General features: G+C 36.1%; 17 protein-coding genes across 17 annotated transcripts, besides 1 other annotated feature; 8 read left to right on the forward strand and 9 right to left on the reverse strand.

The window, feature by feature from the left end:
- Nucleotides 1-15,352: part of a mobile genetic element that runs on past both edges of the window.
- On the reverse strand, nucleotides 396-755 carry TVAGG3_0790480 (uncharacterized protein; the record flags this gene model as incomplete). Its single annotated transcript, XM_051246863.1, has 1 exon — nucleotides 396-755. One exon carries the CDS (start codon nucleotides 753-755, stop codon nucleotides 396-398), a length of 360 nt encoding a protein of 119 aa, XP_051082338.1.
- On the forward strand, nucleotides 880-1,107 carry TVAGG3_0790490 (uncharacterized protein; the record flags this gene model as incomplete). The annotated part of the gene is made up of 1 exon (XM_051246864.1): nucleotides 880-1,107. The coding sequence occupies one exon, from the start codon at nucleotides 880-882 to the stop codon at nucleotides 1,105-1,107; it is 228 nt and encodes a 75-aa protein (XP_051082339.1).
- On the reverse strand, nucleotides 1,112-1,921 carry TVAGG3_0790500 (organellar and viral DNA polymerase type B; the record flags this gene model as incomplete). The annotated part of the gene is made up of 1 exon (XM_051246865.1): nucleotides 1,112-1,921. A coding segment is annotated over one exon (810 nt), but the record flags the coding sequence as incomplete, so codon positions are not given.
- Nucleotides 2,021-2,980, reverse strand: TVAGG3_0790510 (organellar and viral DNA polymerase type B; the record flags this gene model as incomplete). Its single annotated transcript, XM_051246866.1, has 1 exon — nucleotides 2,021-2,980. A coding segment is annotated over one exon (960 nt), but the record flags the coding sequence as incomplete, so codon positions are not given.
- Nucleotides 4,174-4,800, reverse strand: TVAGG3_0790520 (organellar and viral DNA polymerase type B; the record flags this gene model as incomplete). The annotated part of the gene is made up of 1 exon (XM_051246867.1): nucleotides 4,174-4,800. A coding segment is annotated over one exon (627 nt), but the record flags the coding sequence as incomplete, so codon positions are not given.
- Nucleotides 4,844-5,176, reverse strand: TVAGG3_0790530 (uncharacterized protein; the record flags this gene model as incomplete). Its single annotated transcript, XM_051246868.1, has 1 exon — nucleotides 4,844-5,176. The coding sequence occupies one exon, from the start codon at nucleotides 5,174-5,176 to the stop codon at nucleotides 4,844-4,846; it is 333 nt and encodes a 110-aa protein (XP_051082343.1).
- Nucleotides 5,706-6,138, forward strand: TVAGG3_0790540 (keratin-associated protein family; the record flags this gene model as incomplete). Its single annotated transcript, XM_051246869.1, has 1 exon — nucleotides 5,706-6,138. A coding segment is annotated over one exon (433 nt), but the record flags the coding sequence as incomplete, so codon positions are not given.
- TVAGG3_0790550 (ATP binding) lies at nucleotides 8,589-8,810 on the forward strand (the record flags this gene model as incomplete). Its single annotated transcript, XM_051246870.1, has 1 exon — nucleotides 8,589-8,810. The coding sequence occupies one exon, from the start codon at nucleotides 8,589-8,591 to the stop codon at nucleotides 8,808-8,810; it is 222 nt and encodes a 73-aa protein (XP_051082345.1).
- Nucleotides 9,075-9,488, forward strand: TVAGG3_0790560 (uncharacterized protein; the record flags this gene model as incomplete). Its single annotated transcript, XM_001320016.2, has 1 exon — nucleotides 9,075-9,488. A coding segment is annotated over one exon (414 nt), but the record flags the coding sequence as incomplete, so codon positions are not given.
- Nucleotides 9,634-9,801, reverse strand: TVAGG3_0790570 (uncharacterized protein; the record flags this gene model as incomplete). The annotated part of the gene is made up of 1 exon (XM_051246871.1): nucleotides 9,634-9,801. One exon carries the CDS (start codon nucleotides 9,799-9,801, stop codon nucleotides 9,634-9,636), a length of 168 nt encoding a protein of 55 aa, XP_051082346.1.
- On the forward strand, nucleotides 9,825-10,031 carry TVAGG3_0790580 (uncharacterized protein; the record flags this gene model as incomplete). Its single annotated transcript, XM_051246872.1, has 1 exon — nucleotides 9,825-10,031. One exon carries the CDS (start codon nucleotides 9,825-9,827, stop codon nucleotides 10,029-10,031), a length of 207 nt encoding a protein of 68 aa, XP_051082347.1.
- Nucleotides 10,089-10,595, reverse strand: TVAGG3_0790590 (uncharacterized protein; the record flags this gene model as incomplete). Its single annotated transcript, XM_051246873.1, has 1 exon — nucleotides 10,089-10,595. One exon carries the CDS (start codon nucleotides 10,593-10,595, stop codon nucleotides 10,089-10,091), a length of 507 nt encoding a protein of 168 aa, XP_051082348.1.
- Nucleotides 10,980-11,378, forward strand: TVAGG3_0790600 (uncharacterized protein; the record flags this gene model as incomplete). The annotated part of the gene is made up of 1 exon (XM_051246874.1): nucleotides 10,980-11,378. The coding sequence occupies one exon, from the start codon at nucleotides 10,980-10,982 to the stop codon at nucleotides 11,376-11,378; it is 399 nt and encodes a 132-aa protein (XP_051082349.1).
- On the forward strand, nucleotides 11,415-11,990 carry TVAGG3_0790610 (uncharacterized protein; the record flags this gene model as incomplete). The annotated part of the gene is made up of 1 exon (XM_051246875.1): nucleotides 11,415-11,990. One exon carries the CDS (start codon nucleotides 11,415-11,417, stop codon nucleotides 11,988-11,990), a length of 576 nt encoding a protein of 191 aa, XP_051082350.1.
- TVAGG3_0790620 (phage tail repeat-like family) lies at nucleotides 12,527-13,077 on the reverse strand (the record flags this gene model as incomplete). The annotated part of the gene is made up of 1 exon (XM_051246876.1): nucleotides 12,527-13,077. A coding segment is annotated over one exon (551 nt), but the record flags the coding sequence as incomplete, so codon positions are not given.
- TVAGG3_0790630 (uncharacterized protein) lies at nucleotides 14,176-14,576 on the reverse strand (the record flags this gene model as incomplete). The annotated part of the gene is made up of 1 exon (XM_051246877.1): nucleotides 14,176-14,576. A coding segment is annotated over one exon (401 nt), but the record flags the coding sequence as incomplete, so codon positions are not given.
- TVAGG3_0790640 (uncharacterized protein) lies at nucleotides 14,612-14,965 on the forward strand (the record flags this gene model as incomplete). The annotated part of the gene is made up of 1 exon (XM_001296394.2): nucleotides 14,612-14,965. One exon carries the CDS (start codon nucleotides 14,612-14,614, stop codon nucleotides 14,963-14,965), a length of 354 nt encoding a protein of 117 aa, XP_001296395.2.

Here is a 15,352-nt window from a genome sequence, read left to right on the forward strand (position 1 = left end):
ATCAATTGCTTTAATTGCTGTAACATTTGATCCTGTAGGAGCTGTCTCAACAGCTCTTTCTTTATATACTTCACCATCATATTTAGGAACTTTTTCATCAGCTGGTTCAGTTTCTGTTGTAATTATGCACTCACCATCGACATAACCACTAATGAACGTATTATATAAGTCAATCATGTTCTCACCAGGTGGTGATATGTTAAATGTAATATAACCGTTATCAATAGTATTTGTCGGCATAGCTGGCACTTTTGTTGGGACATATCTATGGTTAGTATCTCCAATAGGAACTGCCCCATCAACTTGATCGAAATAATATCTTACTTGTCTGATGGAATCAGCAATACTGTATGTATTGAGGTTATCGTTCAACATCTTTCTCAGCTATAAAAAATTTACAATCTTCTTATTCTTGGGATTATTCGTCTTATTTGTGGCTGAGGTTTAGGAGGTTCTGGTTCAGGCTCTGGTTCATCATCGAAGTGTATTCTTTTCTCTTCCATTGATTGAACATATTCTTGATTCTCTTTAGTTTCCTTCTCACGTTCAATTGGGTCCATGTTTGGTTCATTAACTACACTGTTACGTTCTAATATCTTTGTCATCATCTCTAACAACATTTTATTAGTATATGCTTGTTCTTCTTCTTTCTTCTCATCAACTTTAGGAGCTTCTTGAACAACAGGAGCTGGGGCAGGAGCTGGTGAATTCAATGGTGCCTTTCTCTTTCTAACTTGAACTGAACCATTCTTCATATGACAAACATAATATAATGGATGTTGTATTCCTTTAGCTTCATTCAATATGATTGATTGCTTTTCACTTGGTGAAAGTTTTGACGTCATTTCTATCCTAATAAAATTTTTTACTCCTAACAAAATGACTGAGAATACTTTCGACAGAGAAGCACTCAAGAATGAACTTCGTGAAGAAATACTTAATGAACTCAAACCAAAAGAACAAACACAAGAAGAGAAACCAGCTAAACCAAAGCGTAAACTCACAGAGAAACAATTAGCTGCATTAGCAGCTGGACGCGCAAAGAATCCACGAATGATTGCAAAGAAATTGAGAGAAGAGGAAGAAGCTAAGAAAAATAATAAGTAAGTGTTTAGAACTTTAACTTACGTTCAAAAGATGACTTCGTTGAAATAGTGAAGTCCTTATTTTTGTTGAAGCATGGTTTCGAACCAATGCACAAGTCAAAGGTTATCTCATCACCTTCATAAAGAGATTTGTACAATTCCACGATGCTATATTTTTCCCCAACTTTCTCAGGGAAGAACAAACCTTTCTTCTCGTCATAATGTACTTGTATCGCATCTGGGAACATTTGGTTTGCAGTAAGTGCAATTACGTCCTGTGTGATTCCCTTCATTCGACAGTGGAAAGCAATTTCCTTGAGGTCATTGGTTAATTCGTCGAGGTAAGTCTTCTTTCCAACGAATATAGATCTTTGTGCCTTAGACATATGTCCTGCAGTAATCTCTGCAAAGTCTGAATGAAATTGACCCAGTGCTTTTCCAATGAGTTCTCTGTTATACCTTCTCTTGTATTCTTCTGCTAACTTATCTAAGTCCTTCTCATACAAGTGTAAACTATCTGTATCCTGATAGAACAACTTCAAGCCCAAATCTTCTGCTGTGAAGAATACTTCATTCATGATTCGTTTGGACATAGAAAGGATTGAAACACCTAATGGACAATAGTTAAAGTGACGAACGATAGGTTTAAATGACTTTACACATGAAAGTTCGGAATCGGGGATGAACTCTATTGTCTGTATGTCATTATAGTTCTTAATGATATAGTCAGTGAGCTTATTGTCCTTGATGAAACGAATCTTTTTGTCAATGGGCTTTAATATCGTCTTACCATAGATACTGTTCAAAAGAAGTTTGATGATCTCTTGTATCGGATTACCTTCCTTCTTATACTTAGCACGTAATTCGAAGAGCTTCTTAACTTCATTCCTTATTGTCATGTCCCTTTTTCCATCATAATAGTATCCATCAATGACTTTGCATGAGATCTCTTGGAACTTGATCAGATCTTGAAGCGTAATGTGGTCTACGAACATCTTGCAGCATGTATTGGAACTTCTGGCAACATGTAAGTCAGGGTTGATGTCAGGATTGACGACAATCAATGGGAATGCTGAGTTCTTACCGATCGACAAGATCTCGATCTGACAGTAAAATCCTGAGATGAACTTTTCCTTTGTTGGTTCAGCTTGGTCATCATCAAAGAGATGCTCCAACAAGTATTCACTGCTCTTCATCTCTTCTGTCATAACTTTTGGAATTCCTTCTAAACAGTAAAGTCTAGCAATTGCTGATGGATACAATGATACAGCATCGAAGTCAGTGATGAGTTCTCCTTCATTGTATTGCTTCTTGTTCTCAGCTAGCATGCATCTTCCTCCTTGAATACACTTGGAAATATATTCACGAGGTTTTCCTGCAAGATCAAAGAGATTACCGTTCTTCCAATATACTCTCTTCTCAAAGAGTTTGTTTGAGATAGAACTTATTGAAACATAATCATAAGCATCTATTTCAAACTCAGTCATGAGGTCATTGCGGAACTTAAGAAAGCCATCTCGTAAAATGCGTACATCTTGACCGCAATAGAATGACGAATAAACTTCCATGTCAAAGTGTTCATCATCAATCTTGCAATCTTCAATCTTCTCAATGTTCTCATTAAAAGCTTCAATATCTTTGACATGATTCATGGCATCATCGATGTTACCAACTTTAGTTGTATTAACTAACTCTTCCGTGTAGTAATTATATGGGAAAACTTCTTTTTCACCACTAGTGAGGTGAAACATTTCAGGGAATCTTTCCAACTTAGTTGAGATGATTGCATAAGAGTCTTTGAAGCAGAGAAGTTTTCCTTTGTACTTTCCTTGTATCTGCATCGTTTGTGAACCTTTGATGATTGGAGTTCCTGTAATCTCTTCTAACTGAGACATGAGAAAATGACATCGTACGATAAGTTGTGGAAATAAACTAAACTCTTATCTGGTAAAGCTTCGAGGAATTTTGACGCACAGTCACTTCCCCAAATTGATGTATAACCATCATCGTCATCTTCCATGAAACAAATGTTGTATGCTTTGTGAATGTTTCCATCAGTTGATGCTTCGAAGTCAGCAAAGAAAACATGTTCTCTTGGGAACTTCATGTCTTTCTTCGTCTCTGAACTCCAATCTTTCTTCATCCTTGCGCAATAACGCTCATTGTATGTGAGGTCAATCATTTCTTCAAGGTTCTCATTATACATCGTTGTGAAGTATGTGCAAAGTTCTCCTGTTCTAATTGGTTCGAAATAATTGTTAGCAAACAAGAGTTCAATGACTTTTGCAAGTGGTGTAACTAACTTTGAGTTAATTGCATACCTTGTTTCATATCTTCTGTTAACTAACATCTTCTTCTCTAAAGTCCAATCCTTGCACAACTTACAAACATCTTCATAGTTCTTGATGAACATTGAACTTATTGGAAGCTTTTCGTTCAACATGTAGTGGTCATACATTAATAAAAGTTCTACTGTCATCTTTGGTTCTTCATCTGGTTCATAAGTATATGAATGATTTGAATACTTCTCGTTGTATTTGATGACATGGAACCTTATTCCTGTTTCTTTGGCAATAACCTTAATCTTTGACATTGGAAAATCTTTGACACGAATGATTTCCCTCATATGATTAATTGTTGCTTCGTCAACACCAGCTTGAATACAAGCGTAGATGAAACATGAATCTTTCATCATCTTCTTTGCTGTCTCTGCATTAAGTTCGTTGAAGATCTGATACCTCTCTAAGTTAATAGGTAATTTGCATGTCCATGTCCAAAGCTGACCATTACGTGACCTGTTTCTCTTCTTTGAATGGTTTTGTTTGATGATCTTGAGTGCGATCTTTTCTTGACCTGCTGCTCTCATCGTATCTAACATAACTTGTTCTTCAGCTGTGAGTTTATATGGTGTGTACGTTCCTTTTCTCAAAGCAGAAGCATCAACATCTGAATAAGCTGTATAGTCAAAGATCTCGATCTTCCTTAACGAAGGAATACTACAAAGGAAGAAGTCATAGTTTGATTCAAGGACTTTAGATGCTAATTCTTGTACTTCTGCTATTGGAGCTTCATTAAGTAACTGATGAACTAATGATCCCATTGTATTGATGTTCAAATGACGCAAAATGTTTCTCTTCTCATCAAAGTCGTAATAGAATGTCCACTTCTGTTTGAAAAGGTCTATCTGTCCAATGAACTTTGCCATAACTCTTGGAAACATCTTGTTGAAGTAATCTTTTCCTCTTGGACTGTATTGGTCAATGTTAAACATAATGAATCTTTCTCCTGCTTTAGTTATTGGGTCTAACCATTTCTCATCAGGAAGTTTTTGACCATTAATGTTCTTAACAACGTAAAAGGCATTCTGTATTTCTTTGTATGCTAATTCGCTCTCATCAATCTTTGGTGGAGGGTCTGAGTATATTGGTTGCATCTCCATTAACGCTCTATTATGAGATCTCTGATCGTGATCTAAAGCAACTGGGGAATTTGAAGCTGGAACATTCATGATACCATTGTAGTCATCATAGAAGCTCTTAGCATTCTTGAAAATATCTGCTACACTTCCTGTACCTCCTTGATTCTTAATTGCCAGAGCTAATTTATTGGTAATGTCTTTAGCTTTCTTAGGCATTTTGATCCCAAACATATCAAGCATACCTTTCTTATCTTCTGGTGAAAGGTTATTAACTAATCCTTTTATAGCATTGAGCATGTTGGTCTTTTATAACCGATAAAAAAATATACGTTATTTTTTTTTAATCGTCATCGTAATCATAATCGTACGAAGATTCTGTATCATCATCACTGACATCATTGGTTTCTCTAACTTCTGGCTTATCTGGTTTAATCTCTATCACCATAAACATTGGTGACAATAATCGAACAGGCTGATCTTGGAAGTCAACTAAGGTAAACGTAACATTAGTTAGTTCCCATGGAAATGCATCTATCCATGGTGAGGATTCCTTACATATAAGTGGTTTACCAGATATCCAGAACTCATTGATGTTATAACATGTAGATCTGTACATGATCTTTCTTCGATCATCAACTTGGTCAATATTATTGAACCCAGAGATGACAGACATTGATGAACGAAGGTATAACTGATACCCGAAGTTGAGCATAGGTGGTTTTGGCATTTGTAGATAATAATTATGTACAATAGGTAGTTCTATTCCATATGCACCTAAAATAAGATTTGCTCTATGTGAAGCATCTTTTAAATAGACTTTATGTCCTTTGTCCTGTGACGTAAATATAAGTTGATTCGTAGCACTCAGTGAAACTGTTACATTATGTTGACCTTTTTTCTTGTTATAATAATCAAACTGTTTTGTTACAATCTCTTGTAGTTTTGATACAATAGTATCCATATCAAATGAAAGAGCTGACTTAAATGTACACACCTTTTCTTCTCCATCTTCGTCTAACTGTAAGACAAAATAATCTGTTTCGTCACAAACAATAAAGTTCGCCATAGTACTGACACTTTTTACTCTCATCTTTATCTTACTTGGATGCCCCATGTTAGGATCTGCTTGAAACTGTATTGTCCCGTAGTTATTAGGATCAGTCGATTGTAGATAATACATCATTTTTATATGTAGTAAAAGAATGAGTGTTGTTCCATATGCATATGAATGTTATAAGTCTAGCGTACTTCAATATAAAGAATATACTCTCAGAATTACTGATAATGCTTTAGTCATACATAAAGAAGGTGCTGATGAAGACATTACCATCGGTCCTGGTATATTACCTATCGAGCAACCAGATGGTACAATTGTTGAAACAGACTTAAATCAATACCTTCAAGCGTTACAGAATCGTGTGACAAAAGTAGAGAATAATTACTTAGATGCTCCATTCTTCACAACTGATAGAGATTATATGTTTTCATGTATGGCGAGTAATGGTTTGCAAGAAACTCGTGAGGTAAATATTAATGAAGCATTAGAGACTATAATATATCATGTTAAACGGTTATTATCGATTGACCATGGAGTTCATTTTGACCCAAGGTCTACACTGTTCAATATACCAATGATTGAAAACAGTCAATTAACATTTAAAGAAGATACATTGTATAATGCTTTAAACGCAGCATTTGCTTATATATTAGGTCATGAACAAGTACAAAATAGTGGTATTGCAATATACTTAGATAAAGTTATGTTAAAGAAACCATTGACATTCACAGAAGATGGTCCAAAAGCAACTGGTATTGTTGGTGATGGAACATTATTGACGAAAGAATACTTAGCAAGTCATGTCGGAGAATTTTTCTCCACTAATGATAGCATCAGTACAACACCAGAAGTTATTTTATTGAAGAAACCAATCACATTTGATGTTAAAGGAAAGACAAAAGCAACTGGTATAGCTGGCGATGGAGTTCTTCTGACTAAGGAATACTTGAAGAAAAATATCAATGACTTCGTTGAAATTGTCAAAGATAAAGAATCTGGTCTTAAGTTCAACCCTTTATCATTCATCTTTGCCATAGCAAACGCCGGTGCTACTGCAGCCTCATGGATATCACTCCAGAGTCAAATAAATGCTCTTTGGGCTTTTGTTGAAAGTCAAGAAGGTATAGATACTGTTCTTGACACTCTGGGTAATCTTGGTCCAAATCATAAAGGAGGTTTTGTGGATGGAATAAAAAATTTAGTTGAAAAGACTAAAACAAGTTTCCAGAAGATAACTCATATAGAAAGATTCAGAAATGAAGGTTATATGGAACTTGAGAGTTTTGATGTGACTGGACCTTTGGAACCAATTCCAATGCCACGTGATGCTAATGATGAAGAAGAGAAAGATCCTGGACCAAAAACAATCATTTCTACGTTAAGTACTTTGTACCCTGATTTTGTGACCTTAGTGAAAGTTGCTAATACATCAAGAAAGAACAATAATATTAATATGTCTGGTACTGATGACCTTACTGATTATCTTTATCTCATTCTTGCTGAATTAGCGAAGAAAGTTGAGGAGAACAAAAATAATGGAGGAAGAACTGCACTTAAGATTGCAGACAAAGCTGACAAAAGTTATGTTGACGAAGAGATACGTAAAGTTGCATCTAAAGAATATACTTTATCACAGTCTGTCATACTTAAGACAATCAAAGGTCCAGAGAAAGATATGTACCCAGGTGATGGTACAACAGTTAAAGTTAATGAAAGAGTTTCATTCCCATCTGGTATTGATACAAAAGAAGTATATATTAATGGTGAAAACATCAATACAACATTGTTTCCTTTGAAAAATAATGAGTTCACTGAACCTTTGACAGTTAAATCAATTCGTTCAAGAGAAGACAAACCTGTTATAATCAATAAAATAGGAGCTGATAATGACCAACCAGTTCAAATCAAGAAAATAAGAGCTGATGACATTATCTTGAACTATACTTTAGGTTCAAGTGCTCCACAAGAAGATCCAAGCACTAGCGTAAAAGATACTCTTAACAGTTTAGATAGTAAATGTACGAACATTGAAGGTCATGCCAGAAACTTCGAAGTATATGAACTACCAGCAATGTTAGATAAGAAAGCTGACAAGAACCATGTTCATTATATAAGTTCAGATGAACAGATTATAACGGACTACCACGGATATTTAACACAGGGTGAAAAAGTGAATACGAAAAATGTTAATGAAAGAAGATATAAATTCATTCGTGCTAAAGGTTATGACATACACTGTACTGTACAGTATGACACAGGTATAGCACCACAATCATTTGGTTATAACGCTGAAATTTATGCTTCATACTTCTTTGTTAACGGTGTATTAGTTGAGCCAAGATTTAGGTTGAGAGTTAAGGCAAAAATAACCGTTGAAGATGCTATTAAAAGTAAAGCTGACAAAGATGAACTTGACGCAACGAACAAAGTTTTGAAATCTCATAAACACAATATCTCCGACATAAATTCACTTCAAACTTCTTTAGACAACAAAGCAGACAAAACTTATGTTAATGAACAGATCTCAAAGATCTCTAATGCATCTGTAAACAATGGAATACCTGAAAGCATTACAGTTAGCTTTGGTAATAATGATATGGGTAAAGTTGCAATATTTATAAATTATAACATTGGTCCATCAGAAAAAGGTCCAAGTTACTATACATTGAGTCATGGTAAATCTATTGAACTTGTGTTCCACAAAAAAGATGGAACAAACTTAACTATTCATCCTGGAGATACGTTTGAGTTTTATTTGAACGATGTCACCACAGTAGATTATACTTATAGACCTTCTAACATGTTTGACATGATGTATCCAATTGGTTCTATATTTACATCAATGAGCTCAACAAGCCCGCAAACCCTTTATGGAGGTGTTTGGCAACCGATTGTTGATCAGTTTCTTTACTGTTCTAACTCATCAATGGACTTTGGTGGTTCAAAGACTATCAGAGTTGAAAACCTTCCACCACACTCCCATAGGTTCAGTGCAACAACATCTACTAATGGAGAGCATTCACATTCAATGACAAAAAGAGGTTATACAAATCTTGCAGCAGGTTCTGATAGACAAGGTATGAATAGATATGATATCACAGATGACCCTAGAGATGTTAGTACAGGTATTTTCTGCGGATCTGCAGGAAACCATACTCACACAGTAGCTGGAATCACAGATGCAACAGGAAAAGGTCAAGACTTCTTACCACCATTTATGACTGTATTCGCTTGGTTCAGAGCTGCTTAACTCAAGATCACGATCACAAACTGTTTCTCAGTATGAATGAGTAGCTCTATTTTTACATCATTACTGAAGTATTTCTTTTCTTCATCAATGACAGAAAGAATGTTTTCATCATCTTTTAAAGATCTTACCAAAGTTAGATCTTCATCAGAAAATCTCAAAGAAAGACTCATTTATGCACTAATAAAAATATAGCTAATTATTTTTTTATCTGAACTTTTTATCGGGTATATAAAGATGTCTGAACATCATATAAAGTTCTTTAAGATCCAACAGTTTGTAGATGAAGTGAAGAAGCAAAATAAAACAGCAAAGAGACTACTTATATGCTTACCACAAACATTATGTCAAGGAAAGTATGGTTATAGTGCAAGTCCGATCATGATCTTTGTCGATAAGCAGAAATACACAAATGAAGGTTTAGCTAATTTACTCAAGTTTGAAAAGATAGCTATAAACATTCCTGACCATTTCTCAGCGAGAATAAACCTTGACAAGACTAAAAGTTATTGTTTATATGTAGATCTCACGAAATCAACAAAGAGTAAAGACAAAGAATATAACCCAGTTGAACTTAAGACAATGGGTAAGAACTTACTCAAAGCTGCTATCAAACCTGTCGAAGAGATCGACATTGAGGATGAAGCAGAAGAAATAGATGTAGATCCTGAAGTGTTATAAACGATAAAGTTTATTTTTGGAGGAAGATGGTGTCAGACCATTTGATCTGGCATGCTTGTTCTAGGTAATTGCAGAAACCTGGAAAGATTGTTATTGGTCTGAGTTTCATACCTGGTCTCTCATCTCTCCATTGAAGCAAGTAAATTTACATGAAGAGTTCGTCTGGATTCTCAGGCTTTGGTACACACTGATCGAAGATCTGTATGACCTCTTCATGACCGTACTCCCTCTGGTCAGACATGAGTGTTCTGAAGAACTTTTGCATCTTCGGACCAGGTTTAGCATCTATGCAACGAGTGGGTCTCATTGACATTTTTGTCACTTTTATTTGGTCGAATGGAAGGATTCGAGTTCATGCCACTTGACAGCAAAGAAGGTGCAGAAGAGGTTGTTGTTGCTGCATTCTATGCGAGCTCACACGTTGACGCATTCCGAACTTACCAGGATGACCTCGAAAAAGAAGGTCGAAAGCTTGGAAAGATCCAAATGTTGCTTGAGTTCTTCCGTGGAAACCTTGCACAGAAGTATGAGAAGAAAGAATAAACAACTAATTATTACTGAGCTTAGCTCATAAATGTAAGTTTTTACTCTGATCAGATCTTAGATCTCGTCGGGACAAGCGGAAAGGATAAAGTCCATGAGCTGGACTTTTGTCTTAGTGAGCGGTACTGCGGTCATGAGTAGTTCGCGCTTGTTTGAGCCACTTGGAACGCGACCCTTCCAATTCCTCATAGATCTCAAGGCAGAGATCGTGAAGAACTCAAGGACAAAGAGTCTTTGAGACTTGGTAAGGAATCCCTCATCATCTCTTTCATCCTGGAGGGTCTTTGTGGATGCAGTGGACTTGATCTCGTCTTCCTCGATCGGATCATTCTCATAATCTTCATCACCCTTCTTCCTAAACGTCATCTGCTCTCTCTTGTAGTCGTTCCTGAGAGCATTGAGTCCAGCTTCAAGATCTTGTGAGTTCTTTGCAGGTTTATTGAAAGTTTTCTTTTCCTGCATTTGCTGTATAAGCTGGGTTTGCTGTTGCATCATCTGCATCATCATTGCCATCATATCTAGTGTTGGTGATGCTGGAGCTGGTGTTGTACCATCTTGGGACATTCGGTCGTCGGTTATGTCTTTACAAAAGACTGCTTTACAAAAGACAGCTTTACAAAAGACAGCTTTACAAAAGACAGCTTTACAAAAGACAGCTTTACAAAAGACTGCTTTACAAAAGACAGCTTTACAAAAGACGTCTTGACAAAAGACAGCTTTACAAAAGACTGCTTTACAAAAGCATTTTCTCACAAAATTGAATACTTTTGCTTTACAAAAGACGTCTTGACAAAAGATTGCTTTACAAAAGTCTGCTTTACAAAAGACGTCTTGACAAAAGATTGCTTTACAAAAGTCTGCTTTACAAAAGATTGCTTTACAAAAGATTGCTTTACAAAAGTCTGCTTTACAAAAGACAGCTTTACAAAAGATTGCTTTACAAAAGCCATGACTGATCTTCATCCAATTTGTTTAATCGAACTTAATGAAGTAATTTCTGCATATCTCCTGCATGTATTTGGAAACGAGAGGATAAGACAACTCACCAAGGTTTCCAGACGCCAGATCCAAAGACTTGAATCAACTGCAGGAGTAATCCTAAGCTTTGAAGAAGGATTAACCAATAAGAAAGATGTCATTGACTCCAAGCGTGAAAGCCTTGCTGCTTTCTTACGCAAACACCCATGGGTCGATGTTGATCTCCAAACTCCTTACCAAGGACTCGTTGAAACCTTCACGACCTACAGACAGCTCCTTGACAGACCTGAGCAGAACCTTCTGGTCGAACGTGATGGCACATTAAGCCCTACAGACGAGTCAATCCAGAGAGAAGAAGCTCAAGAGTAAAAATCTGACATTTATACTTTACATGACATTTTTTTCATGAGTGTTCACGTTAAGATCAATGATGAAAACATGACTTCATGGGAAGATATCATTGATGACATAGAGAATGACCTTGATGAAAACATGATGGGAGCTCAAACGTCAGTTAAGGTCAAACTTGGTGAAGTTCAAGAAAAGATCTCCGAGATCAATGCAAAAATATCTGCTCTTACAGAGGTTGACGTTTATTACAGAAGCTTGGAGAGAACTTTAAGCAAACTTGAACGTCAGAACCAAAGTCTCATAGTTGTGCTCCAGAAACTCAGTCTCATGCGTAAAGCATATAATGACTACCTACATGTAAGAGACTTACCTTCTTATTCTACTCCAGATCTCGACTTTTCCGATATAAGTCCAATCCTTATTGATACAACACTTACGATAGCAGGGATGCTTCCTACATATCCAGAATATGATAACTTACCTCAGCTCTTCGAGTATCTCAAGAAAAAGTTCATGATCTTATTATGCGAGACCATGAAAAGACGTCAAAATACCAGAACAGAACGAGAACAGAGCTTACTAATAGACTTATTATATAATACTAAAGAAATAAAGGAGTTTTTATTCTAACTTTGGTATTTTTGGGAAGAACTGATCTGGATCATATTTGTCAACCACAGGTTTTGGTATCAAAAGTCTCTCTGGTTCTTGGACGGCTGGTACTGGAAATGGTTCCTTTGGTTTCCTAGCTTTTGGGAGATCTAAAAATTTTCTTGGTCTCTTTCTTTTGTGTAAGTGTTGTCCATTTTTATCGACAACGAATGTGAGCTTTCCGTCGTCAAAGATGAATGTCGTCGCTTCTTCAGTTCCCTCATCAACTATTATCTTCTTGATCTTTCTCTTCTCCATTAACAGAAAAAGTGACATATATTACTTCATTATTTTTCTGAGTGTTAGGATTAATTAAACCTCTATCTATAACATGCTTTCTCATAGGAAATTTCTCTCCATATCTTTTTGTCAATATCTCTATAAGTTCTTCTGTATAAGATTTATCACTACTGAAGTAAATAGATGGATAATTAAGGACATCAAAGGTTTCTACAGTATCTTTAAGAGTCCATTCATCTCCATACTGTATAGAATAAGTATGGAAGTATGGAGGATCACATATAAAGAAAACATTGGGAAGATCTTTATACTCATTGAAGAGTATTCTCCAATCTTTATGAACAATAGTTAAACCTTCAAGATAGTCATCTATGTTTTCACCAAATAAGTTAGTATATCTGAGGTATAACACTTTCTTCATTAATGTGTCAAGATCATAGTATTTGTATGCTCCAGAATAGAGAAGACGTGAACATAATGTATCCCAGTCTATGTATGGAGCTTTACTTATAACTTCTCTGACGATCTCTTTCTGATCAGTAGGAATTTTCTCATCTGGCTTAACATTTATTCTCTCCTTAAGTTCCTTAAGTATTTCATTCGTGTCATGAATGTGTTTCAGTCTATCAACGTAGTTATCATAGTCGTTAGCTATGATCGTTGCTTTTGGGAACATAATATGCAACAGATGAGAGATATAGAGAGAACCACCAAATAGGTCAACGAAGACATAATCCCCTTTGATGTCTTTGAGTATGTCGATAAGATCTTTCCTGATCTTCGACTTATTACCTATGAAAGGTAAAGGAGGTTTGGTAAAAATCATTTATATGGTAATAAAAATAAGTGTTTACTTGAGACAATAACCTCTGTTGAGTTTGTAGAACAAGATCAGAAGTACGATCAAGTTCAAAACAACACAAATGGCTAGGATTGCGTTACCAACAATCTTTGTCTTTTCCCAGCAAGACTTCTTCTTTGGTTCATGTGCTGCTTCGACATCACTGTATGGCTCGGACATTAACTTAAAAAGTGTCATGACCACTTCATTTTTGATGAAGTCAACAGCTTATGTCCACTTCCTCCCACAAGCACTTGAGGGACAAGAGAAGGTCATCATTGACTACCTTCAAGCCACTGAGAAGCTCCAAAAGCTTCAAGATCTCGCGAAGAGTTCAAGTCCCGCTTGAAACAGGAGAACTTACTGCAGGAGTACATGCTCATCCTTTATACACTCATTGATGGCTCCCATTTACCATCAGAGTACACTGCAGTTCTTGATGCACTCAAAGATCTTCGCGAACACCAGCCGATCGGTAAAGAAGCCTTCGAGCTCACCATTGAGCAAGCCATCTTCGCCAAGCACAATGCAAAGAAGCAGATGCTCGAAGCTCTTGACAAGATCAAAAAGTACGTCGAAAAGTACTAAAAATAATTACTTGAGTAAACGATAAGTTTTATTCATTGTTTCTCTTTTCAAGATATTCTTTCATCTTGACGTTATATTTTCCTAACTCATACAAGAACGTGTAGTATGAAACTTCAACCTCACGATGCTTTTCATACCATTTCATTATGAACATGGTAAGAATTGCTTCTTCGGGATTTGAGAAGGGATCTTCTTCACCAAATACGTTGTGATGAACTCTCATTGCTTTACCTACAGATATTGGTTCATCTTCCTCAGCAATTAGGTCAAAGAACCTTTGTAGTCTTTGGCTCATTGGAAATGTCACTTTTCGGTTAAACGATCACATACTTAAGACATAAATTATACCTACTTATTAACTCAGTATATTGTGCATTATATGCATACTTAAACTCTTGAGCAATATTGTTCTCATCAATGATTCTGATCTGAGCTATTTTTGAGAAAGGTGGTGGAATACCACAACATGTGATGTCTGGGTCCAGTAGGTCTATTTCACACTTGAACCCAGTCATTCTGTGAACAACTTCTTCCAAGTCTGGCTTAGGTAGTAAGATCTGATCTTTGCTCACTAAGTTAGAAAAGAGCTCTTTGTCTTGGTCTAGAAGTATCTTCTGGTATATACTAAGTAAATACTCTTCTACACCAATCCTCGATGAAGTCTCCACAGATCTCGATGAGGTCAGGTTGGAAGTTAATGGACTTAAAGGAGGAGGATACATTGGTGCTTCTGAGTTCGTAGTTGTTTCCTCTTTTTTTATCTCTGTTGGAGCATCACTTACTGTACCAGATGGATAGTTCTTTATCACAATGTTATTAGTTGTTCTTGAATCAACATTGCTTGTTGGTTCAATTGGAAGATTAGCTGCACCATAAAGAATTGACTTCGATCTCATTTGTTATGAGTAAAAATTGTTTTATTCTCATATAAATGACGAACATTAACCCAGAGAACAACACAGAATATACTGCAACAGGAGTTGTTTACAATGATCTAGATCAGATCGTCCAACTCAAAGCCCCAAGAGGAAGGAATTTAATAAGACAACCTCCACCAAAGATATATGTTGATGATGGTAGTAATGGGTTCAACTTAGTGTATCATTACTCATATCCTCAATATGCAAAAATTGGGTCTACCCCAAACGTGACAAACCATTATATGAACCTTTATGATGAAGCAAGGTTTCATGCACCAACGAAGAAAGAACCTGATGCATCAAGATTACATGAATTCGCAGACCATGATGGTTATAGCGATTACTCAATGCCTGTAAGACTTTAACGTTAATAAAAAAATGACTGTTGGTAAACAAGAAAAAACTTTAATACAAGAGGATTTGATGCTACCAATATATTCAACTGATATGGGAGCTTATCAATTCGATACATTTGAGAATCCTGGTGGAACACCACCATATTTTCTTTTGTTCATCAATGTAAACAGTAGAAAAGGTTATGCGTTCCCAATGAGTGAAAAGAACTCAAACAATGTTCTAAGTGCAATGCAGAAGTTCATTTCACAAGCTACAGGTGAAATGAAGCCTACAATACTTACTAGTGATGAAGACCCAGCTTATACGACACAAAATGTTCGAGATCTGTTGGTCAGTCATAACATTGAGCACATGACGACACAGAAATACAATCATAACATACTAGGTATTATTAA

This window comes from Trichomonas vaginalis, chromosome VI, assembly GCF_026262505.1.
Source record: "Trichomonas vaginalis G3 chromosome VI, whole genome shotgun sequence".
Taxonomy (NCBI): Eukaryota; Parabasalia; order Trichomonadida; family Trichomonadidae; genus Trichomonas; species Trichomonas vaginalis.